General features: G+C 39.2%; 1 protein-coding gene across 2 annotated transcripts; it reads right to left on the reverse strand.

Annotated features, from left to right (window-relative positions):
- Positions 1-142: 142 nt before the first annotated feature.
- On the reverse strand, positions 143-23,996 carry LOC134534108 (cationic amino acid transporter 2-like). Of its 2 annotated transcripts, XM_063372164.1 has the most exons (13): positions 23,614-23,981; positions 22,065-22,193; positions 19,670-19,825; positions 16,931-17,035; positions 14,800-14,949; positions 13,372-13,496; positions 11,714-11,811; positions 11,022-11,161; positions 8,520-8,622; positions 6,408-6,574; positions 5,505-5,671; positions 3,230-3,338; positions 143-1,531 (listed from the first exon to the last, which is right to left on the reverse strand). In XM_063372164.1, the coding sequence occupies exons 1-13, from the start codon at positions 23,849-23,851 to the stop codon at positions 1,440-1,442; spliced, it is 1,779 nt and encodes a 592-aa protein (XP_063228234.1). In that variant the 5' UTR covers positions 23,852-23,981; the 3' UTR covers positions 143-1,439. The 2 variants fall into 2 exon arrangements, with proteins under 2 accessions (XP_063228234.1, XP_063228235.1); XM_063372165.1 differs by lacking the exon at positions 16,931-17,035 and having other exon boundaries at positions 23,614-23,996.
- Between the last annotated feature and the right edge of the window lie 2,123 nt (positions 23,997-26,119).

Consider the following 26,119-nt stretch of genomic DNA (forward strand, 5'->3'; position numbering starts at 1 on the left):
AAAAAAGGAGTATATCACTCAACTGCAAAAGTTTTAAACAATTTTTAGTCAAATAATAGCTAAACGCAGTATTTTTGTTTTCTTTTCCAATCTCAAAGTGAGCATTTACAAAATACACTGTGTCCATAAAATAATGTCCCAGTTTTAAAGGTATATTGTAACAGTTTAATTTGGACTATTTACAACAAATCATACATCAAATTGAACATAAATTTAGTTTTTCTTACAAATGTTGAATGTGTACACTTTTAGTTATCCGGCACACATCCCCAGATACGAACATTATGGGCATTACCGTTGACTCATCGCTGAACACCACAAGATCAAGAAAGTCATCTTCCCGCTCAAACAATTGAATTGCGGAGTTACAACGTACACCATAGCCATTTGGTTTGAAAGCATGTAGCAACCGAACAGATTTCTTAGGACTACGCAGGTAAGATGCTATGACACGGTCAACATCCTGTACAGACAATTTTGGTCGTCCCGTTCTGTTTTTATTTTACAAACACTATTGTTTGTCCCAGGGCAATCTTTAGACAACGAGCGGTGTCGAAATCTCAGTGGGAATGTTCTCGTATAAGTATACATATGCCATGTGTAGTATTGCTGCGAGCATGCTAGAGGCTGGGCCCGAGGCAGGCCAGTCAGCCGGGAAGTAAGCACCCCCGGGGTGGGTCGCTGTGGCACGGGGCGCCTTCCTTCCCGGATTAGCGGCCCGGGTCTCGCTACCCCCCCCCCCCCCGGCCCGGGCTCTCTCCTTACGCGGCGCGGTCATCGACTGTCTGGAGGGTTCTGCGGGCTTCCCGGAGAGGCCGCCGCGCGGAGTGGCGTGACTAAGAGGCCGCTGTTCTGGGAGCTTCGGGCGTCGGGTCGACCTTGATGACGCGACACGTCAGAAGGATGCGAGATGATTCCAGGAAAAGGTGGGGGGGGGGGCTGAGGGGTTTAAACACGGTGACGCCAGCCTCCGAGCTAGCGAAGTGGAAAAGGCGCGTGACCTACCGGCGAGCGACGATAACCGGACGACGAGCTCCCGGCTTCGTGTGCAGAGACTGATGTGTCGCGGCGCGGACGAGTGTGCAATGCGAGACAGTGTGCTGGGACAGAGGTGAGCGGTGAGATACATCCAGTAGAGAGTGCCACTGTCGAGTTGAGCTCCCGTGGGGAGAGTGAACTGTGAACTGAACGAAGGCGTGATTATTGTGTGAACAGACATTTTCAGTGTGTTTGAATTTAATTGGCAGTGTAAATATCAGTATTAAATAAAACTGCATTTAATTAATTTGGGCTATCCTTTCCGAACCTGTTTTCCCACACGTAACAGTATATTTAGGTAGAAATTCCTTCCTAGTAATGGTTGTTTTTTTATTATTGAAACTTTCATTGCGAGAGCGCGTCGAATGTGAGTACAACAAAACGAGTATTTCTTATATCGATTATCTCTTTGTTTTTTGCTTCTTCACATGTGCTGTCTCCGGCGTTGCTCCAGAACTCTTCCATATCCCATAACCAAAATAAATGGCAAAACCTGAAAGAAAAATAAATCTTTTAACTTGAGAATACATCCTAACTGCGCATTTTTATTCAATAGTAAAACATATTCTTGAGAGTATTTTTGTTTTGTTTTGAAAAGGACACATCACAATAAATTTTGAGCCACCTTGTTTTTGCATTGAAGTGTGTATTTTATTATAATTTTCAAGAGTGTTTAGTAGTGTTCAATTATACTGAATAAGAAGAAAAAAATCTTGATACGTGCTCGTGTGGCTTGGCACAGTTATTCGCAGTATTGTACGTTCTGTTTCAAAAGGCTGCTGTCCGGCCATGTTTGTTTTACAGAAGATTCCTTTGGAAACCAGTTGCCACGAAATAGCCTGTAATACTACGAGTACAAGAAATACATTGTAAATTTGTACTTCACGTGGCTATGGTTATTTTTCGATAGCTTATATGAAACACGTTTTTCGAGATAATACTGAGTATTTCTTATGAAAATTGGTCCATGGTTTTATATTTTAATTTATGTTTCATTCAATTATAAGTTTTTTTTTAATCATGGGAAAGATAATCAAATATTCAATTATTGGACTTTTTTGTTTTAGTACTCTTATTAATGACTGCAGTTAATACTGGATTGATACTCAGGAAACGGTTTCCAAACAACTTTAACAATTGGAGGTACTTGGAGTACGAGTAAGATTCCGAATCCAGTATTACTGCAAACACTATTTTGTAGTGATACAGTTTTTTTCCGTGTAAATATACAAATGTGCAAATATCTGTAAGTTTACATAAATATTTCTGTTCCATTTACAAAAAAAAAATCACAGTGCATCTGAAGCAAACAATATTTACACTAATTACACCGCTATTGTATCGCTCGTCTGGCAAAAGCCTGAAGGGCGATTCTAACTCGCGCTTCGTACGCCTCGTCGCCTTTACGCTCATGAAACTGTCATCGACCCGCCTTTCGTCTCACGGACTTGACGGTCACCACAATAAAGTTATGACGGAATTCTTAAGACGAACGTGTACTGTGCACAGCTACGTGATTGCTTGTATGTGTACCTAAAGACCTGCAAAATACGCTTTATGATTTTGGGACAGATTAGAATGTATAAACTTATTCGTTTGAAAGGAATTTTCATTAGGTCATGGGTAGTTTGACATGCCCTAAAAAAAAACCCCACAAACTGTTAATAGAATACCGAAATTCGTATCACTGAATCATATTCTATCTGAATAGAAAGAAGTTAAATTGGTTGATACCTACTCGTTTATGTACAAGTGTGTAGAATCTAGCGTGGTACCAAAACAATTATGCGAATTTTGCAGCTCTCTACTTACACCTAATAACAATAAATTAACAGTTTAAAACATCATATCCGTCAAAAATTTACATGTTGAAGACTAAACAGAGTAGATGCCCAAATAACTTAAGCCAGCGAATGTTGAAGAACAGTGGATCCTATGAATGTTATACTGTGGCTATTTGCCAGGGCACTATTTAAGCATTTATTATTTATTTTAGTTACCCATGGTGTTGAATGCTACACAGGGTGTTGACCTATCAAACACTGAGATAGTTTTGCTATGGGTACTTCAATACGACCTTATCGTCATACTCTTTGTAATTTCACAATTTAAAAGTAAAAAAAAATCTTTCATTGTACTCAAAATTTGTGTGGACATTTCAGTGCTTCAATTCAAGTTACCAGTTTCTTACCTACTGCCATCCACACCAAGAATCTAATCCATGTTTGGTAGTCCAGAGTCATCATGAGGTATATGTTAACCAGAATGCTTAATCCGGGTATGAAAGGTACAAACGGAACCTGTAATTCACAAAATAATGTCAATATTAAGTTTTCTGTAGTAACAGCACTTGGTTGGGTTATAAAATATTTCAATCAAATTTTAATTTCATCTCTCTTATGCCAGAACAATATTCATAGTATTATTCCTGTAGCACGACCTTCATAAAACAAAGTAAAAATAAATAATTTTAGCACAGATTTTAAGTGACTTATAAATACTTTAAAATCATTTTTAAACTTTTACTGCATCGTAACGTAAAAGTAAACTAAATCGTAAATTTAGAAAAAAAGACGCTGCTAGTTGGAATTTTGAACAGAACTAGAACATTTTTTTTTATGTGACATCGCAGGTGCTCAGGAAGAATAATACAATATAGATAAATATTTATACAAAAGGGCTCATTAAAATTTACATATAAATCAGTCAATGCATATAGGTATCTTAAAAATATTTGTAAATAGGTTTGACAAACTACAGTGTTGAAGTGCTATGAGTGCTATATATATTTTACTTTACTTGAATTTGATTACATATAGTATATTTTAATGCTATAAAACGTGTCAGTCAAGTACAATTCACTCAATTTAATGTTAATATTGAATTTGTAGTTGAATTTTCTAATTATTGTATTTGTAGTCTCACCGTGCGTTCATTGTAATTATACAAAAACGTTGTTAATAAATTGTGTGATTTTACTGGACTTGTGAAAAACCACCAGGTTTACAAAACCTACCCTACTTTCACGGCTTCGTATATCCGCAGCCATTTGAGCTAGGAAAAGTGGCAACCATACAAACTGTAGATAATACCACTGAATATATATAATGATAATACAGTCTTCTAAATAAAAGGAAATAGTACATATTCCTGTGTATTCTATATATAAATATATATATATATAAATGTTTGAGAAAAAACAAAAAAAAAACTCCCATTTTTCGAAAGTTTTCCAAGATGGTGACGCGTGTACAGGCGTGTCGAGGTCGAAAACTTTTTCTTATAAGGAAAGTGTATATATATTACATGATATCAAAAAATCAGAACTACCGGACCTTTTGCAAGCTCATGTGCTAATATGCGTGTGTTAATGAGATCCTACAATAACATTTAAGCTCATAGGAAAGCAAATTTGGTTAGTGTCTACAGAGGGTTTTAAATTTTAGTCTGACGCCAAATGAATCCTCGAAATTGCAGGGTCTCTAGCAATACGCTGGCCCGGAAGTGCAGTATCACAACTGTTCCTGCCTCGAGTGGAACTGCTATGGACACTCTCATATAATAATACGTACTCGGATCATCCCGATACCAGTACCAAAGTCTGGTTAATGCTACCACTGTTACTCTGTGCTTACTTTTCTGATTATTCTCAGTGTGGAAGAAACGTGGACATTTAGTGGTGTTTTTGGGGGAAAAAATGTAGGCATGTCCATTTTCTGGAACTTGGTTTTTGTTTTAAACCAATTCTTAAAGAAATGTTTTTTTTTTTTGATCCAGAAGAAGTCGGAAAGTACAAAGCGTATTTCGTATGTACGTTTCGGACATTAAACATATAAGTTCGGCAAGATCATTCATTGGTGGGAGAAAATTACAGGGGGAATATTTTTTTTTTTAAATGACTCCTTCGTCAGCAATGGCACAAACCAACCCTGTCCACTCCGTTCTCTGGATACACCAACCTGATTTTTTTTTCTTGCTGCGAACTCCAGAGGGTATCGTGGTACACACATACAGCCCTCACACACTCGAAGAACTTCAGAACAACATTACCACAGCTAGGCAGGCCATCCTGCAGTATTTCCTCGCCCTAGCTTTTCCAGGAAATGCGGCATCGTATGCAGGTCCAGGTCGACGGAAGACACTTCCAGCAACTCCTGTAGGGAAGTTCTTATCGCACTGTATTGCATTTGCATTGATTGAATGATTCTTGCAATGTGGAAGATTGGGCCAAAAACATTATTTGGAGATGGTTTACACTGTATGTCCTTTAAAAATAACCAGAAGTATGTAAACATATATATGTAAAATGCTAAATGCATACACAGCACAGAGAATTCCGTGGAAGAAACTCCTATGAATGTTCCCACGAGAAGGTGGACCTAGAGAACGAGGTGGCCAAGGTTGGTGGTTGGTTTGTCTGATGACGGGGCCTCTGAACCAGCGGGTAGCTGATCCCCCCGGCTGACCTTGAAGGATAGCTTCCTCCGCGACGCCGGCTGCAGGGCTATGGAGACCACGAGGACCACGAGGCAGCCCGCGAACAGCGCCACGAAGAACCACGGCAGCGGCTCCCCTCGCCCCAGGCCTCCCTCGGCGTGCACCGCCACCGCCGTCACGCCCACGCACGCGGCGACTGCAACAGTCCGGGGTGCCAGCCGTGGAGACCGGGGGGCCATCAGGGATGCCAACCGTGGAGACGGTGGAGGACTTCAGGGATGCCAACCGTGGAGACGGTGGAGGACTTCAGGGATGCCAACCGTGGAGACGGTGGAGGACTTCAGGGATGCCAACCGTGGAGACGGTGGAGGACTTCAGGGATGCCAACCGTGGAGACGGTGGAGGACTTCAGGGATGCCAACCGTGGAGACGGTGGAGGACTTCAGGGATGCCAACCGTGGAGACGGTGGAGGACTTCAGGGATGCCAACCGTGGAGACGGTGGAGGACTTCAGGGATGCCAACCGTGGAGACGGTGGAGGACTTCAGGGATGCCAACCGTGGAGACGGCGGGGGCCATCAGGGATGCCAACCGCGGAGACGGTGGGGGCCATCAGGGATGCCAAACGTGGAGATGGTGGAGGACTTCAGGGATGCCAACCGTGGAGACGGTGAGGACTTCAGGGATGCCAACCGTGGAGACGGTGGAGGACTTCAGGGATACCAACCGTGAAGACCGGGCGGCCATCAGGGATGCCAACCGTGGAGACAGAGGGGGGCCATCAGGGATGCCAACCGTGGATATGGGAAAGGGGGGGGGGGCCACTGTCAAGTTACACTATTAGAAATTACTGTAAATTTACGGACTTTTCAACCAAGAATTTGCCTGATATAGCAGCAGCAGTGAGCGGTAGAAGCGACGCGGGGACTCACAGTAGGCCAGCACCTCCCACGCCACCAGCGAGGAGGTGGTCCTGTTGGGCTCCTTGAACCCGCGCAGGTTGAACACGAGCGCCGTCAGCTCGGACAGAAGCGCGCACCGGCTCTTGTTGTCGGCCGCCCGCCAGCCGGGCCTGGGCGCGGGTCCGTCCTCTGCGTACCTGGGGGACAGCGGCGCGGCCCCGTTAGCGACCCCGTCACTGCTGCCAACCAGTCAGCAGGCCTCCGCCGGACCCCGCGGGCTCACCGGGTGTTTGTGTGTTTGTGAGGGGTCCCGGCGTGAGGGAAGCCTAAGATGTATACACAGGGGCGTAGGAACCGGGGGGACAGGGGGGACGTGTCCCCCCTCATTTTTTGGGTGGAGGGGACTGCCCCCCCCCCCAACTTTCTAGACCATGATATTTTTATTTTGTAATATTATTCTGCCCAACTTTATTTGCTATTTCTTCACTCATCTAATTTTATCTTAAGGAAACAATAATAATTTTAACTTCGATGTATCCAATGGTCAGATACAAAAACTGCTTAAAAAGCGCTATTTTGCACTTTTAAAATCAAAATTTTCCGGTGCAGGACCCCCGGACCCCCCGTCTTAGTAAGAGGGGAGTGGGTTTACATGACATCAAAAATTATTTGTCTCCCCCCCCCCCCCCCAACATTATGAACACAGCTACGCCAATGTGTATACATCATGTTCTGTCCCTGCCCGAACACGCCCGAATATTCACCTCAGGCCAACCTCGGGTTTATTTACATATATATATATATTTATATTTCTCTGTTTATTTTTAATGTAGCTATAACTAACCTAACCTAACCGACCACTTTTAATATTTGTAGATTCATTTTTTTTCCTGCGCAAAAAAATAAAACAAATCCCGAGGTTGGCCCGAAGGTGAAATTTCGGGCGGGGACAGAGCTTGATGTAACATCTTAGGTTTCCCCCCTGGCGTGATGTGAGAGATCGGGGAAGGCGCCAGCGGGTGCTGATGAAGTCTTAGGGCTCGGGACACAGCCAACTGTCTGGTTACCTGAGTGTGGTGAAGGGGCTGAGACGGTGACTATGCTGGGTTGGTGGTCCCAGCCGCTGGTCATTGCCGAAGCTCTAACACCTTCCCGATCAAACAACAGGGAGTGAGTGATCCCTAGCTGTTTTGTTTAAATTTATTGCTTTGGAATGTGTATAAAACGAACTGGAAGTTTCTCCCACCCTACCCTGATGGGGCGCACATGTGGGAGGGGAACGTGAGAATGCCGGCCGTAGGTCGGAATGATCACTCAACTAGTCAGTTTGCGCACTTCTCAAAGAAGAAATCCACCCACACAAACGAACAGTTCTTCGTATCTTCGTATCTTCGTATCGTAGCAATGCGGAGTTTTACCCAGCGCCATATTGGTCAGGCATACATACATTATATTACTCTGTGGTATGCGGTGTCTATGTCCCCACACCAGTTACAATGTTACAAATAATCTTTAAGTTTATCAACTTCCGTGCCTGTTTTTTCGGTATAAAAAAAGGTTAAACGCACACGTGGAAGAAGTGAGAGTGTTTTCGCACGAGTCCCGATCAGTTTTTTTAATGTTTTTTTTTCCCTTGTATACCAAAATTATTCTTGTGGAATCATTTTCAAAGTAAGTGAACTTTGTACCCGTAAATTTAGGAAGATCCCTGGATATCTTCGTAAATTTAAGGTAACAATTATTTTGCATCTATTAGTTCGTGTTTTTTCATATTATTGAAAAAAAAAATTATGCTATCACAAAATTTTATTGTTTATAAAAGGTTTTAAAGTTTTTATCACATTAAACATAATAATATAGGTTTTTTGTACGAACTTGAAGGCAAATTTTTATGTCATTCCTAGCATGTGGTTTACATTTTTAAATTAAAAATTCGTATAATTATTTTTAGTTTATTATATTTCCCAAAAACATAGAAACCTGAGTTTTTCACGGTTATGGGAAAACATAAGTTTTATTGATTTTAACATTTATCTCACTTTACTACCAGTAAATATGTCCATATATATGCGCATGCGTTCGAGTACATTTGTTCCATGACGAAATTAATAAATTCGAAATAAAAATAATTTCTGACTTTACCTTAGTAACATAACACAGGCTGCTACTATACTGTAAGCCATGAGAGTGCCGATGGACATCATGTCTACCAGATGCTGCAAGTCGAACAGAGCCGCCATTGTACCTGGAAAATAACACGCATTTAAACAGTAAAAACAGTACATAAAAACATAATACGAAGTATATGCATCATAATAATTACTATAAAAATGCAATTTATTGTGTTGGGCCTTTTGTTAAAATAATTATTAACATGATGTTTTTATTATTCAGTCAGCATGCAAAGGCTACCAAATTATGCTCAGAAGAAATATATTATCATGGCTTCATTAAAATATAAGGTTATATAATTTGTTTGAATGTATTATTTGATGGACTAGATTTTATTCATTCGGAAAATTCTCTGGGACGACTTTGAAAAACTTCATAAAAAACCTGAAATTAGATATAAGTATTAGATATTGGTCACATTGTTGTAAAATTTTGCACTTTGGAAAAAATACTTACACAGTATTTTTATCTTGAAAACGGCATTTTTGTTTGTATAGAACTTCGGTTTGAGGGTTTGTGTGTTCTATAAGCCTACTTCTCTTTGCTATAGGTTTGTACTAGTGTTAGCAACTCCTGGTGTGTTAAGTTAGCAGCTGGTATGATTTAGTTTGTTGAAAACGTCATTGCTCTATAAGAAACTAATCCATAATATTATCTTGACAAAAACTCACTGGAAAATGAGTATTACCTACACTTTTTTTTTTAAATTAAAATAATAAATCTTAAGAGTGAGAATTCATACCAGCACTGCGAGCTTTAATGACGGAATCATTGAAAGGGTTAAATTAATTAAGTCACAAAACTGCACTAAATTATGTTGTTGGCCGCAACAGTCTTATTAATCGTATTATCGTACAAAACAGATTATTTACACTATTCCTGTTGTTTTTTTTTAGTTTGAGACTTTCTAAAATGCTTAAAGTTTTTTTAAAAAATGATTGTAGATATTTAAAGAAAGAATATAAAACACTTTAGTGGCAATTTTATGCCAAATAATGCTTTAGTTTATATTTAATTTAAATGCATTTTATTTTAAACCTGCTTTAAAAAACCTACGAAATTAAAATTTCAAAAATTCTTAAGTATACATATTTACTTGAAATTATTAATCAACGCCCGTATGTATACATGTTATATATAATTAGCTAATGTTATATATATTTTTTAAATTTTGGGTCCTATTTTAACTATTTGGTTTGTACTTTTTTATGATTATTGCAAATGTTTATAAGTGAACTAACTATTAAGAAATGGCACGGAGGAAATAAATGAGTTGGTGTGTACAGTATTTGCAATGTTACACAAATGTATTTCAGGATGTAAAACAATTTCTAGTTAAAATGAAGTTTAACGCTGATTGCTTGCAGATGTGTTGTTTTCATGTTAGTTTTACAATCCTCACTATATGTTAGTATTTCTATGATTCTCCCTAGCGAGTTGATTTCGAGCTTTTGAACAAACTTCTAGCATATTGGCATATTGTTTTGCTATCCAGTTGCTAACCAAATGTACGGAACTTCAGAACATACACCCCACTCCATTGAATTATACGTCCATGATAAATGCCAGCCTTTGTTAAACAAATGAACGCAAAATACAAAATTAAGGGAAAATCTACGATTACAAATCTTTCGGTACACGCCTTTGTATAACTGCGTTAATATTTTTTTAATGTGATAAAAAGTGCGGGTTAAAAGCGCAGCAAGTTATCTCTGTTATTCCACCTGATACATGTCGCTACTCCCCAGATTCTGATTTTGAGGTTCTTTAATTATCGAGGCAAGCTGTTTACATTCCAAGCTCAGTAGGGACTCGCGAATTCTGGTGCTTGCTTTACTGGACAGGTGAACGTTAAAACTGTTAATTACACGAGTAGTTGAAATTATTCCGATTCACACGAAGAAAAATAGGATTTGCGAAACAATAGTTTCCCCTCACAGACAAAAAATTTCTTTGGAAACCAGTTGCCAAGAAATAGATTGAATTAAGTTTATAATACTACAAAAAAAATACTGTAACTTTGTATAACACATGGTTATGGTTATCTTTTTTATACGTGTAATAAGTTTTTCGAGCTAACAGTGAGTATTTCTTACGAAAATTGGTGCATAATTTTATGTTTTAATTGATGTTTCATTCAAGCATAATTGTTTTTTTTTTAAACATAGAAAAGATAATTGAATAGCCAACAGTTTGACTTTATTCTGTTGTATCCTGTTTATTATGTGCGCAGTTAAAACTGGATGGCTATTCTAAGGTACGGTTTACAAATAACTTTAACTATTGGAGGAACTGGGACAACACGAAGCATAAATGCCCGGGTGAGAATCTGAACCCAGTATTACTGCGAACACTATTTTGTATGGCTACAGTTGTTTTCATGTAAATGTACAAATATACAAATATACAAATATCTGTAATTCTACACGAATACGTGTGTTCCATTCACACGGATGGAAAACAGCGTGTTACCTGTAAGCAGACCAGCTAGCACGGTGCCCAGCAAAGGAGTCTGGAATCTTGGATGTACCTTCCCAAGGAAGCGGAATACCAATCCGTCATTGGCCATTGCGTATATAACGCGAGGTAGAGGAAATAACGCTCCCAGCAAACTTTAAAAACAAAAATATACACATGAGAACCACATTTTGTATGTTTTGCTATAAATGTAAAAGTAGAGCATTTAAAAAATAAATTAAGGGTGAGAAAATGAATTTTTCAAATTTAAATTCGCAAAAAAAAATCTACTGCAATACATAAATTTTTCATTTTAAAGATACCAGTTTCAATGAATCAACATCTTAAAAAGACAATTAATGCAATTATTTATAATGCTTATTAATATTTTTTTATCATGATATTTTTAATTTGCTCAATCATACACCAACATTTACCCGACGAAAATTTTTTTTTCTGTCAAATTTTTCCATAAAACTTGAAATATTGTTGAAATGATTAAAAATTTTGAACACTGAACGCAATCACAGTAGTAAAAAAAATTCTGATTAAATAAAGAAAATGCATCTCTTTTAACTTGGGTAAATAATATCTGCTTTAGCAACTCATTGGAAATCCAATAGTAAAGGCTAAATCTTTTTATGAAGCAGTTATTTATATTTACGTACCAAATATATGTTAGAAACATTTTGCATTTAATAACATACCTGGCAAACAATCCGAATATGGCTCCCACACTGACAATCCACTTAGCCACAGGCCAATCTATTTGGGAGAATACGTAAGGAATAGGTGCGTTTGGATCCTGAAAATTACAAACATTAAGTATAGTTTTAATAAAGATGTTATGTCCTTTAATGAATTAATTTCAATGTTCTCAGAGAAAAGAAAATCTTTCAATAGTGTATATTATGTTTTAATAATTTGTCTGATAACTTTATAAAGAATTATAAATTTTCAAACCTGATCTAACCAACTTAAAAAAAAATTCATGGGTTAGGAAGATACATAACAGACCTAGACTACAATTCTCTCCTTTATTTTAATTTTGGCTGTGTTTAACTATCGCGACACCAAGTCTGATCTGACAAGTTGGCCTACTACGACACAAAGTATGTTGCAAAAAAATTCAAGGCCATTATTATTTTCCCTTGTAAGAGCTTTTTATGATTTCTAAAGTAAATCGTCAAACGGTAATTTTTTTAACACTTTCGCCTATCCGTACTTCCCAATTTTGTCTGCTAAGATTTTTTATAAATATAATTACTTTTAAGTATAAATTTGCTTGCACTCTTTTAGACGCGAGAGCTACTTACTGGACTTATGAGCCACTTAAATATTTTGTTTATATTTATTTGGGTGCGCCGCTTTTGCTTAACGTAGCTTTTCGCAGGGTGCTGAGTTGTTAACATTGGCCCAGAGTACGGGTAGTGGTAACATAGGTAAAAAAATGAAAGTGAAATTCAACAAAAATATATCGTATATGTCCACTAAATATCACTAGAACAAGCATATTTATACAGTTTTCATAGAGAAAGGATACTCCAAAGACTATTACACATAAATAATATAACCTGGCGTTGCTCTATGAGCTTTAACAAGAAAGAAGAAAAATAATTAAATAATAATTCAACAAGGGAATACAGTTGTTTTCGTGTAAATGTAACATTTTACAAATAATTGTAAGTTTTCGTGAGTATTTCTGTTCCATTTACAAAAAACAAATTACAGTGTATTCGTTATGCACAATTCGCTACCCTCTGAGTATTAATCTTCTCGTTACGTTCTGATGACATCGTTGTCTCACTTCACCCTCCCGGCTGTAAAGTAATTTCATTTTAAAGAAACTACAGGCAGCATTAATAATATTTAAAATTAAAAACTATACATCTGCAAGATTGCGTTATTTTTTTAAGTATTAGGCTAAGCTTCACACAACTTCACATAAATAAACCAATGTCTTTGGTTTATTGCCTGCTGCCACATGATGCCTTCTATCCGGGATCCTTATTGTTGGTAATTTTGATTTTCGTTAAATTTTTATTGGCTTCCTGTATTTCAGTGGGCGGCAAAAACCCATGATTCAACGCAAACATTGTTCACATGTATAATGTTATCGGGTTTTAGATAACATAAAATAGCGCGTTTAACTCAGCACACGTGATAGACATGAAACTTCTTTGGCAATTCGAACCTCGAATAGTGAGTGTTCTCTTTATTTCTCTTTGGCGTCAGAAACGTTTCGAAAATATTAAAGACCTCTCTCTATTAATTACATTCAGGAGCCACTTTTGCCTCTGCTATCAATTTCAGCCAACACACAACTGCAATACACAGAAAATGAAGCCAACCATAAAAAAATTACCTGCAGATAGTACGGCCACATCATGGTTAGCACAGTTGAGATACCAAAATATGCCAAGAATACAATGGTTAGTGAAATGACGATTGAAAGAGGTATTGCTCGTTGTGGGTTCTTGGTTTCTTCCCCTGAAAACAGGAAAATGACAATTCACAAAGTTAATACTAGTGATGTTTTTTTTTGTTTGAAAACTCTTTTTCTCATGCACCCCTCCCCCTCTCAACAAGTGACGGTGCAACTGTCCCTTCAATTACAACTAGAAACCTAATAATTTCTCGTTTGTATTTGGAGACAGTCTAAAAGGGATACTATTATACAGTCTAAATATCATTCTCATTGGATCACATCTCTTTGATGCACTCTGGAATACAGGATCAGCTAAACAGAAGAAAAAAAAATATTCTGTACTTTTTGGAAACCAGTTTCCAAGAAATAGTTTTTAATACTACAAAAAAGATATTATAAATTTGTACAACACATATTTGCATGTATGAAATTCATTTTTCACATTAATACTGAGTATTTCTTGCGACAACGGAGCATAAATTTAAAATGGTGTTTTATTCAAGCATATGTTTTTAAAATCACGATAAAGAAATTCAAATATTCAATAATTTGTATTAATTTTGTTTTTATTTTGCTTCTCAATGTGTGCAGTTAGTACTGGAAAGCTATTCAGGGAAAGGTTTACAACTAACTTCAACTATTGGAGGTTCTGGGACATCACTAAGCGTAAATTCCCGGGTAAGAATCCGAAGCCAGTGTTACTGCGAACAGTATTTTGTAGTGACACAGCTGTTTTCACGTAAATTTACTAATTTTCAAATATCTGTGCTTGTTGCATAAAATGGGTTAAGTCCAAAATCACAGTTTTGAGAAAATCGCGATTGAAAATTATCAGGTTTCTTGAAGTCAGCTTTTTTTTTAGCTTTATTAACTGCTTTAGAACTCATTAACTGTTTTAAAATAATGTCTCTAATCTCCCTTATCAATTTTAAAAGTAAATAATTCAATATCACTATGTATTGACCATTTGTAACTTATCCCCCTTTACGCAACAAGCACAGATATGTGTAATTATTAGAGACCGGAAAAATTCGCGAATTCATTTCGCGATAGGCTAAAATACAAATAGTTATACCTCAGTGCTGCCTCTGCAATTGGCTCACACCTCACCTGGATGACGCTGGGCCAACGAGAAACGCACCCAACCAAAGCTTTATCGAAGGCTGCTACGCTGGGACGTCTCACAAGACAGCAGCCAATGAGTGGGTGACATTTGACCGAGTGTACGTAGAACTATGGAGTTCATCCTGCAGGTAATTGAACCAGCGAATTTTTCCGGTCCCTAGTAATTATACATGAATTTTCATGCTCCATTTAACTGTGTAGAGCGGACCTGATCGGGGGTCGGTGGATCGCGGGTCTTACCGGAGGTGGCGATGCAGTCGAAGCCGACGAACCCGTAGAAGCAGGTGGCTGCGCCCTTCACCATGCCGGCGAAGCCGTACGGGAAGAAGCCGCCCTCCCCCGCCTCCGGAGGGATGTCTTCCTTGCGCAGTCTCCAGTTCTCCGGGTCAGCTGGAAGCGCGGGGGCAAACCATCCAGGCGCGACTCAACACCGCCGAACCTCTGCTGGGTTCCCGCAGGGTTATCATTTCCACTTCACAGCTACGACTTCGCGAGACAAGCGAATGGGAGGTGCGGGAATTCCACGATTCATAAAGTTGAAAATTTCTCTACCGCTCACGTTTTTGGCAAATTAATTTATCAGAAGCACCCTGGGCCAGTAAGAAACCCTCAACGAAAAACGAAGTACCCAATCAAGCTAGTTGGAAATTTATGAACGGATGACTTGTCTACTGGCCAAGCATTCAAGGGTCTGTTGAGTCTGTGCTAGAGGACATTTGAACAGATGACTAGTCTACTGGCCAAGCATTCAAGGGCCTGTGGAGGTCTGTGCTAGAGGACATTTGAACAGATGACTAGTCTACTGGCCAAGCATTCAAGGGCCTGTGGAGGTCTGTGCTAGAGGACATTTGAACAGATGACTTGTCCACTGGCCAAACATTCAAAAGTCTGTGGAGTCTGTGCTAGAGGACATTTGAACAGATGACTTGTCCACTGGCCAAACATTCAAAAGTCTGTGGAGTCTGTGCTAGAGGACATTTGAACAGATGAATGTTTCCTGTCCCTGCCTGCGAGCAGAGGTAACGGGAATCACGCAGATACATTTGTTCGCAAGCTAGAATGCAAATCTTCATATTATCGAATCGTGTTCGATTACTGGGCCACAGTTATTTGGACACGCGCCTAAACTTACCAAACTTTAGCTTTCTTGCTCGTATCCTGAAAGTGTTCATTTTTGCCTTCAAAACCCCCTGTGATACATACAATACATGCAAACGCCAATACAAGCAAACCAGCTGGTTTTAATCCATTTCGACTTGTTGTCAATGACGTTCACACAGCGAAGACGCAAATGTGACTGTTTGACATGAGTACCAACATTCGTCCGAGCCAACCTCCGTAGCGGAGTCGGATACATGTCGGTTCTTGGTACGAGAGGTTCTGGGTTCATTATTTATTTATTTATTTATTTCGACTTCAGTTTGGCGCAGTTAAGACGTGTGCGCCTTCTCTTATATTTAACCATGAGATATAAAAAATGTATAATAAGCTATAGCTAGAAATCATTCATAAAATTACATATTGACAAATTACAAATCACAGAAATTACTGATTATTCATCTAACAATTAAACATCCAAGTTTAGTAATAATTAAAACCATATTAAACAATTTATCAAATATAAAATTTAAAATATAATCACATAAAAACCTAAAATATCTTAAATATTATTTTTAGTACAAAATATCATAATATAATTAATTAATTAATTAAAATTCTTATTGTGATGTCTGTGAATTTAGAGAGCCAAATTTTTAAATACCTAAGAGTTTTTTTTAAATATCCTGGAAAACATTGGTGTACATAATCCTGGTATGGGCTCTTCCGGCTATCATCATAATATCATCTTATATAATAACTGTCATTATCATCATCATATCGTCATCATAATGTTATCATCGTCATCTTCCTAATCATAATCAATTAATGCCCACTATAGTTACTCTTCCTTATCACTTTATTACAAAAATAGAACATATGCATGTTAAATTTATATGTTTGTTGCTATTTGTATTTTTAGAAACGTTTGAAATTGAATTAAATTTTCGTAAAGTACAAGTTTGTCAGAGTGCATAAGTCAGGGCCGACTGACATGATAACAAATCTCATCCAATTGACAATTACTTAGAGTCATCGATGAAAAATCTTAGATACATCCGAATCCTCAACTCTATGAAATTTACTTTCACGCTACGCTATTATGATAATTTGAATTCTGCCATTTACTGACGTTTTGGCTTTGAGGTGAAATAAGAACAATACTTGTAATAAGTATAAACGTACATTTCGAAATTTCAGTAATAACCAAGTAGAGTAGGTATAACCCCAAACTTTTAAGTTTTAGATTTTTTTAAAAGAAAATTTGTCTTACCTTTGAAAGCCCCTGTTATGATCACGTACAATATGACGGTGACGTTAAGGATGGTAAAAATGTTGTTTACATTCGTTGATTCCTTAACGCCGAGAGCCAAAGCAACTGCGGGAAAAGAAACAAGCTGTTAAATAATTATTGTTTTGTTATTTCATTTTGTTATTACCGCATTGTGAAACTCACCATCATGTAAATAAATTATATCTTTACTATATAATAATTTTGACGTACACAACTGGTTATTCATCCACAAACGCTCAAGGTTTTGGTTTCTTAATCCAAGATGTAGAATCAATGTATTATCGGAATAATCGTTTTCTTCCTTTCTTTGCTTGACAAGTTCAAACGGGTTTCCCAAAAATATTGCATGAATTAACTGCCAAATAACTTTATTATGTTTTCTTAGTAATTTTTAGTGGTTACCGCGCAAGGTTCTTCGCATTTAAAACTGCACTATTTTTTTTAATTCATTGAAATGGTAATTATTAAAAAAAATGCTTTAGTAAAATCCTACTGAATTACAAGTTTGTGCGATCATTAAAGGTAACCACAGACGGCCAATGGTGGATAAAGCTTAATTGTGTAAGGGGTTGATGAAGGGTTTCATGGTATGGACTACCCCACAGTTAAATTGAGAGCCCAAAATAATTAGAATATTTACAACAAATCATAGATAAAATTAAAGGTAAACCAACATATTTTTTTTTTTACAAATGTTTAATATGTGCACATTTAGTTATACGGCACAACATCCAACCTAAATTCCAATTCTTCCGACACTTTGGTTAACAAGTCTGGACTAATGGGAGCAATAGCCTCTTCAGTTCTATGTCAACTCTGGAAAATATTTAGGGAGTGGCGGAACTTAGACACGATATTTTATAAAGTCCCGAAGGAAAAGAATTGCATGGCGTTATGTCAGATGGACGTGGAGGCTAGCGAAAAAGAGATCTGTCATCTGGAATTGCCTATACCATCGGCGGATGTTTTTGCCTCACAATTAAACTTTAAACGGAACGCGCGTTGAAATGAAATTACAGATTCACTCTTAGAAAATTTGCTAAACACAAAAATCTTTACGCTCAGGAGTCGTCATTTTGCGTAGGTGGCGCTGCAAGCGAGAAAAAAAAACACAGCAGTACTAAAACTGTTTGAGTTACTCTTTAATTGTGACCATGAATCAACACCCTACAAAACTTACAGTTGATACTATTAAATTTTATAAGTGGGACATTCTTTTATGGACGTACTGTATAACACACATTTCTATTAGTTTTTAATTTGCCTAGTTTGATATAAGAAACTGTTTTCATGAACCTAGGTCGTAGGTTTTCGTTGCCAGAGTCACTAACTATTTCTGGCATCTGGGTTGAGGTCATCATACCGGTGGAAATGAAAGTGTTCACATAATGGACCATCACTAAGGGCGATTAACAACTATAATCTCAATTTAAGATGGCTACAACAAGGCGCGCCGAAACATCTGGCACACTCAGAAGCCAAGAAATAGTTGGTCTCATGAAAGACAAAAAAAAAAAAAAAATGCAATGGGGTTATTAGGAAAAGGTTAATAAGTCCAGTTTCTGAAAAAAAAAATTTTGTGTTAACCAAGGTGAAGAGAGGGGTAATCTATGCAGAACATGTCAATAAATGCAAACAATCATTTTTATAGATGTTTTAGAAATTAATTTTTTATCTAATTGTTGACAGCAAAATACATGAATCGGTTTATGATAGTTATAAACTTTCTTCCAGTAACCCCACGATTCACAGGATGTCTCAGATTTCAACGTCAAGCTGTGAACAGTTGCTTGACCAATTAATGACGGATACAAATGATAAAAAAAAAAACAGTTTACGAGATACAGTACTTTTTTTCCTAAAGTCTTAAAATACCCACTCTGCACAAATTTGTTCATTAAAATAATCCTCCGTATAATTTTTTTATTTTCATTTTTGATTCTAAACCGCCATTAACTGGCATATCATATATGTTCTAGGGTTGACGTTGCGTCCTAAGATATTATGCACACTTACGACTGCTATTTGTAAATTTAGTCCGGTAATAAGTAGAGACCGGAAAAATTCGCAGATTAATTTCGTGATGGGCTGAAATCCAAACACGTGTACAATTCTGCTGGTTTTGCTATTGGCTCGAAGTTTAACTTGAGCTCTCTGGGTCAATGAGAGATTATCGACCAAAGAATCATCGAATCACAAGCTACCTAGTGGAGACGCCTCACAAGTTAGTTAGCACCCAATGAACACACGTGTTTGCTCGAAAAATGCAGAGGATAATGGAGGCTATCCTAGAGGTGATTGAATCCGCGAATTTTTCCGGTCTCTAGTAATTAGTAATCGTTAGAGACCTGCAAAATTCGCGGATTCATTCGGTGATAGGCTAGAATTCAAACACATATAGGCCTACCTCTTAGATAATTTTGCTATTGGCTTACTGTTCATCAGGACGAATCTCAACCAGTTATAAACCCTCATCCAAAGAAGGATCGAACCACAGACAAACCAGCTGAGACGACTTACAAGTCGGCAGCCAATGAACTTACGTTATTTGCCCGAGTGTACAGGGGTATGTGCAGTCTATCCTGAAGGCCATCGAAACCGCGAACTTTGCAGGTCTCTAGTAATCGTTTAACCCACGGCACTTTATGTCAGGTAGGTATACTGCAATTGTGGAATGGAACAACTCGAAAACGTGCGTTCTCTCCAATGCGCACCGACCTGCGAACATGTTGACCACCACGAACGCGAAGAAGTCCGGGTAGGCGGACATGAAGCTGACGTCTATCGGCGCGATGCGGCGGAACTCGTTCTGCATGGCGTCGCCGAGCAGGGCGTCCACGTACGTGCTGAGTCCTCGGCCGACGCTCGCGGCCCCTGGGGACGGCAGGCGGTTCGGTACCCTCACGCCTGACCCATCTTCAGGTCCGGCAATCTCGGTACTCGTCTTCGACGGAACCGAAGATTCCCTGTACTGTCGGCACCAGCTTTGAATATATATACTGTATAGAAGTCGCCAGCCCAGGTTAAAATTTCTAATACGGTTTGAGGTAGTTGGTTAATTCACCGCCGCAATCGCCACCATCTCTAGAGCATCGACTTGTGGTGGTCCCTAGCGGACAAGTGTCGAACTCTTCAAACACCCCTTCCCCCTCCCGTTGAACGACCTTGAGCTGCAGTGAATGATGGGTGGAGGGCGCGGGGGAATGACAGCGGGCGACAGTGCTGCGCTCTAACGTGTAAATAACAACCTAAGACGATACAGGGCGTTACGGCAGCGCCCTGCAGCGGTGAAGTTCCCAAGCTGCTCATCATACGCTCCTGATAAACGTAGAGTAAATCCTATTCACTCGCGACTTCTATACAGTATATATATTCAAAGGTACTAGGTAGTTTTTTTTTTTTTACTGTAATGGTGCATGCAGTAGGTGAGTAGGCCTCCGTAGCGTGGTCGGCAACGCACCGGGATAAGGTGCGGGGGCTCTGGGTTCGAATCAATCCCGGGTAAGACATGGTTATGATTTGTGTTGTCCTTATCGTCTCCTTGGCGCTTACCCATGCACCAACACCTACTCTTACAATTTCAATACGACGCGGGGTTACGTAAAATGACATTAGATTAGGGGGGGGGGGGGGTGATTGGCACACTGGTGACTGTCAAACTTGCCGGTGTGCCACTCATCTTTTAATTTAAAAAAAAAAAAGGTGATTGAAGTCATGGTTAGTTTTGAACGATTAATAAAATTTTAGTGACCAGGGTTTGATTCCCGGCTGAGTAAGGATTTTTTTTTGCTTGTGGAAGATTGCCTGTTCGGGTCCAGGACTGCGTGTTGTGTGGTAACTGTTCGCCATCGCGGGATCATCTCGCCTAGCACGCCCTCGGTCACGCGACGGACGGCTGGGGTACAATCCAGCGATCGGACTTATCACCCAATCAATCATCATTCATCACAGTATTAATACCCTGCACCTGATACACTTAACAGTGATTAAGGTAGTCAGTATGGTAGCAACGAGCCCACACGAATCTTAGAAGATGGTAAATTTAAAAAGCTCTATGAATTGTACTGGCTAGTAGTATTAATAATATTGCTTTAAATTTTTTTTAGAGACTTGAAATAAAATGGAATATTTATTAGTGATTTTAAGTATATTAAAAAGTTAAAAGTAGGTATAAGTGATTATATTAAAAATATAATCATTAAAGATTCCATTCTGGCATTGGGTACAAAAACCTATGAATGTTTATATGAATAATATGCAAAACGATTAACATTTCGCATATTAAAATATGTTAAAAATCAGAAGCAAAATCATTAAATGTTTTGTTTTAATTTTTTAGTATATTAAAACCATCCGTGCATTTCTCAGTTTTGAGTAGTTGGCTGGGTTTCACAATTAATTTTTTTTATCTGTTTTATCTTTTCTTTTAGGGATATTTATAAACTTTTAACCCTGTATCTCCCTTGGATTTGTTTTCTTTTACTAATGTTTATTATTGATTTTATTTTTGTATATGACTACAACTGAAATAATTTTGTCGGCAGACACTATTTAAAGTCTTTGAAAAGCTGCCTTGAAGAAGGAAATTCGTCCATATCTAATGATTAAGAGTGTCATGGTATGGAAAATTTTGAAACTGATGTGGCATATTTCGGTTTAATATCTCTCCCCTCCAGTCTTAGAAATAGCTGTAAATTTACGAACGTTTCGATGAAGAATGTACATGAAATAAACGAACGAATTTATCTTCGTAGTTCCGAAATTGTTCGTAAAATCATGCCAGATTCCTTTGTAAAACACGCAAGTTGTAGGAAAAAGAGTGTAGCCTACATGTTTTTTTTTTAGTTTTAATTATTATATATTATTCTTCGTTCAATGTAAATTAACTCGAAAATTGTGAATTTACGATGATAGTTGATAATTTACGAAGATCCTTGAATAATTTGTAACCAATTTCTTTGAATACATTTAAGGTGAAATTTTTTTAACTGTGTTTAAAGACGATACTTGCTTAGAGGAAAATTGTTTTAAAAATCAAGCATTTTCAGTAAAAAAATAAATAATTAAATATCATTGAAGGTTAAGAGTAAACCACAGTTAGTAGGCTGCTTACCGATGACGTACTCCAGGATGAGGTTCCAGCCGATGATGAACGCCACCAGTTCTCCGACGCAGACGTAGCTGTAGATGTACGCGGATCCTGCGCGCGGCACCCTGGCCCCGAACTCGGCGTAGCACAGACCTAAAGCACGCGCCGCACAGCCTCCTAGCACTGGGGGACCCCAAACACGGTGACCCTTCAGATACGCAAGTTTTATTGACGTGACAACGTCTAATAAATCGATGAACGCCAGCTGCACGCACGAAAAAGTGTCCCGTTGCGCACATTGTTCCGTTATGCTGTGTCCCGTTACGCTCATTGTATGCTTGCGCCGCATCTATCTCGCTTCCACTAGATTGGAACAACAATCGATTTGACTGTTTCGAGGCACATTAAACTTGAACCACTCCCATTCGTTTCCTACTTTTCCTATCATCGTCCTATCCTTAACAGAATAACAGATTTGTAGAAGTTAAATAGCAAACATGTATAAAAGTTATAGTTAAAATAATCTCTTCTTTAAAGTAATAAACATGTTTGAATTAATGAGTGCAATTAAAAGTAAATTTATCAATTAAATTGTAGATTTCATTTCACTCCTTCTTTGTATCCATACAAAATAGTGATAATTCAATAAAAATGATTAAATTTTATTCATAAAAGTATGCAATCATTTGATCAATGTTTTGTTATGACGTCACGTTAAACTATCGTCCGTAAACCGACTTTACGGACAAATAATTTTTTTTTAAGGTGTAACATCTTAGCTCTCGGTGTACGGCGCTTGGTGGGAAGAATTCCGTGAATGCGACGGAGGTCAAGGAAGGAAATGTGTAAACAACCACACCGCTGCCATCTACGGCTGATGGGACGTACCAAAGTTAAATAGTGATATTTTAGCAGTTTTCGGTACTTAAATTTAAATATTGTAATGGTTTTTTTATTAATTTTTAATATGAAATTTGTTTGAGTGATGAATAAGAAATTTAATTAAAGATTTGGTGCTAAGGGGGGGGGGGGTGTTGAACCCCTAACCCCCCCCCCCCCCCATGGCTACGCCCCTGGACACCTTCACAAGACAGCAGCCAATGAAAGGGTGACATTTGACCGAGTGTACGTAGAACTATAAAGTTCATCCTGGAGGTCATCGAACCCGCGAATTTTTCCGGTCCCTACTTATATTAATCACTAGAGACCTGCAAAATTCGCGGATTCATTCGGTGATAGGCTAGAATTCAAACCACATATACCTCTTAGATAATTTTGCTATTGGCTTACTGTTCATCCGGACGAATCTCCACCAGTTATAAACCCCTCATCCAAAGAAGGATCGAATCACAGACAAACCAGCTGAGACGACTTGCAAGTCGGCAGCCAATGAACTTGAGTTATTTGCCCGAGTGTACCTACAGGGGTAGGATGTGCAGTCTATCCTGAAGGCCATGGAAACCGCGAATTTCGCAGGTCTCTATATTATCGCGCTCGGCGTGATACGAGTTTTGGAAATCCGCTGGTTTGTCGAGCACGTGGAAGAGGAGGGGAGGAGCGGGAAGAGACTCACCGGCGAAGACGGACGCTACGGCCGCCACTAGGAAGGACAGCACGACGGCGGGTCCGGCCGTGGACCGCGACACGGACCCCGCCAGCACGTACACCCCCACTCCCAGGGTGCTGCCCACCCCCAGCGCCGTCAGGTCCGTGGTGGTGAGCACGCGCGCCAGCTGGGTCCGCCCCAGCCCGTCGCCCTCCTCGTCGGCGAAGACCTTGCGTCGCCGCAGCCTCTGCAGACACGCCGCCATGGCTCCCGGTCCCCTCCTCGTGCGGCCGTCGAGCGCGTCTGTGTCTCTCCTGGCGCGGGGCGCGCGCACCTCTCGTCCGGAGATCGCCCGCGATAAGGGCGGGCTGTCTTGCACACACCGCGCCGCGCACCGCCGATTAGATAGCGCAATCTGTCCGCAGCGCCGGCGAGTGGGCAGCCGAGCACCCGGTGCCTCTGGCAAGGCGTCGCGTTCTGAACGCCCTGTCGCACCGTCCAACACATCCCGCTACAGGGGCGCAACAACAGGAGGAAGGGGCAAGGGTATTTTTCCCCCCCTCCCTCCCCTTTCTGAAACCTTCAAGTGGTGGCAAATGGGGGCAAAGAAAGTGCTTATAATCAATTTTCAGATAATAAAACTGCTTAAGGGGCCCGCCTCGTCAGGGGTGTATGTGTGTTAGCGAGGCGGGATGATAAGCGTGACGTTCGCTGGTATTTCTAGCGCGGTGTCGCCTCTAAGCGCAAAGGCTCTGAACTGACGCGCAGTCTTCTCATCGTCACAGGATTTAACTGTGAAATTTGAGCGGTGACCGCAACATTACATGGCTGATAAATGAAGATAAAGGTGTAATGCAAGTCCCTTAAGTGCTTTTAATAATCTGTACTGGTTGTTTTACGCCTAAAAATTACTCTGAAAACATGCGTTTTAGCCATTTTAACGCTTCTAGAAATACAGTTTAAAAACATGATCCAAAATTAAAAGTACTTTTCAGACCTTAGCGAGCTCTTAAATGCTTTTCGTAAACATACCCCACTCGGATATCTTGAGTAGTTTTGAAATCGCGTTGTTTTTCCTGAATGGTATATTGCCCCCCCCCCCCTTTTGGAAATTTAGTTTTTTGCGCCCCTGATCCCACAGTAGTGTCGGAGGGGCAGTATCTACTGGACGGCAACATGGCTTCCAATTTCCTCCGTCAAATACATTTGAACCGATAACCACAAACGTGTTTTATTTTTGGTCAGAGATATCTCAAACTTTTCAAATTTTTTGAAATTTAATAATTTATCACAGTGCCGGATGAGAAGTTTTTTTTAAAACTTGTTTTGCTAGTTGTGTAGTTTTTTTATAAGTACGTATTAATTAAAAATCATAATGGTATTCGCTACATAACGAAATTAATGTTAAGTGATTTTTTAAAGTTATAGAAACATAAATTTTCTTTTCACACACACACACACACACACACACACACACACACACACATATATATATATATATATATATATATATATATATATATTCGCACACGACTGACTTCATATCAATATTATTTTTTGTTATTTTCACTATCATAACCTCTTTAACCGTCCACGTGCTGTTGTTCTTCGCCATTTTAAAAATTCGCTTTGTGGCGCAGTGGCAGAAACGGATGTTAATTTCTGTTTTCGCTGCACACCGATTTTGATTGGCCGATCGCATCCCACATCCAAGATATTTTATAACCCGTCCTATATATGCAGAATATTTGTTTGAAACTTCAAGTCCTCCAACTTGTCAAACAAAAATGGCTGCACTAGAGTCTTTTTCGGCCACGTCACAGCCCTCCAACTTTATTCGACCCAACATATTGTGAGGTGTTGCAAACGAAAATTTGACACTGTGAAAGGGCGTCAAGAGACGCGACTCTAACTGACGCGCAGTCTTCTCGTCGTGCCTGGGTCCAACTGTGGTATTTCAGCGGTAACCACAACATTTCATAGCGGAGAAATAAAGAAAAGTCTATAATGAAATTTGAGTGTATTCAAAAAATATCTACCTGGAGTTTCATGCCCAAAAAAAAAAAATATTACTCTGAAAACACGCGTTCACTCTCCTGAAAATGCAATTTGAAAAACGAAAACTGGAAACAGAACTGTCATCCGCCCATCGTTTTAACCAAAACAAAAGGTTTTGCTACCCCATGTGGGAGAGGGAGTCATGTGGTTTATCCCATTATGAAATGAATTAATAGGTACAAATGTTGCACCCACCCACTCCATAGCTCATTGTTACGTACATGGTTCAGAAGCCCTAGAGGATAGAAGCACGAATGTATTTTGGTCTCTTGTGGCCGCCTCTGGCAAGGTGGTGAATTAGGGGGGGGGGGATGAGAAACCCCAAAGACGCCAGCTTGGGTACAACGGATAGTTTTAAAATATTATAAATTATCATGGAAATTAGGAAAATTGTATACATTGATATATTTTCTGCGACTGTAAAACTAGTATCATTCGTAACTTTATTGCAGTTGTGGTTATTCTTAACAAGTGA

The sequence above is a fragment of the Bacillus rossius genome, chromosome 7 (genome assembly GCF_032445375.1).
Source record: "Bacillus rossius redtenbacheri isolate Brsri chromosome 7, Brsri_v3, whole genome shotgun sequence".
Classification (NCBI taxonomy): domain Eukaryota; kingdom Metazoa; phylum Arthropoda; class Insecta; order Phasmatodea; family Bacillidae; genus Bacillus; species Bacillus rossius.

Excerpts from the sequence above, each read along its gene's own strand:
- LOC134534108 (XM_063372164.1), bottom strand. The coding sequence starts at position 23,851 with ATGGCGGCGTGTCTGCAGAGGCTGCGGCGACGCAAGGTCTTCGCCGAC. Across the intron at positions 19,826-22,064 it reads CATCCTGGAGTACGTCATCG|GGGCCGCGAGCGTCGGCCGA; the intron begins GTAAGCAGCCTA and ends TGCCGTCCCCAG. Across the intron at positions 8,623-11,021 it reads GCTAGCTGGTCTGCTTACAG|GTACAATGGCGGCTCTGTTC; the intron begins GTAACACGCTGT and ends GTTATTTTCCAG.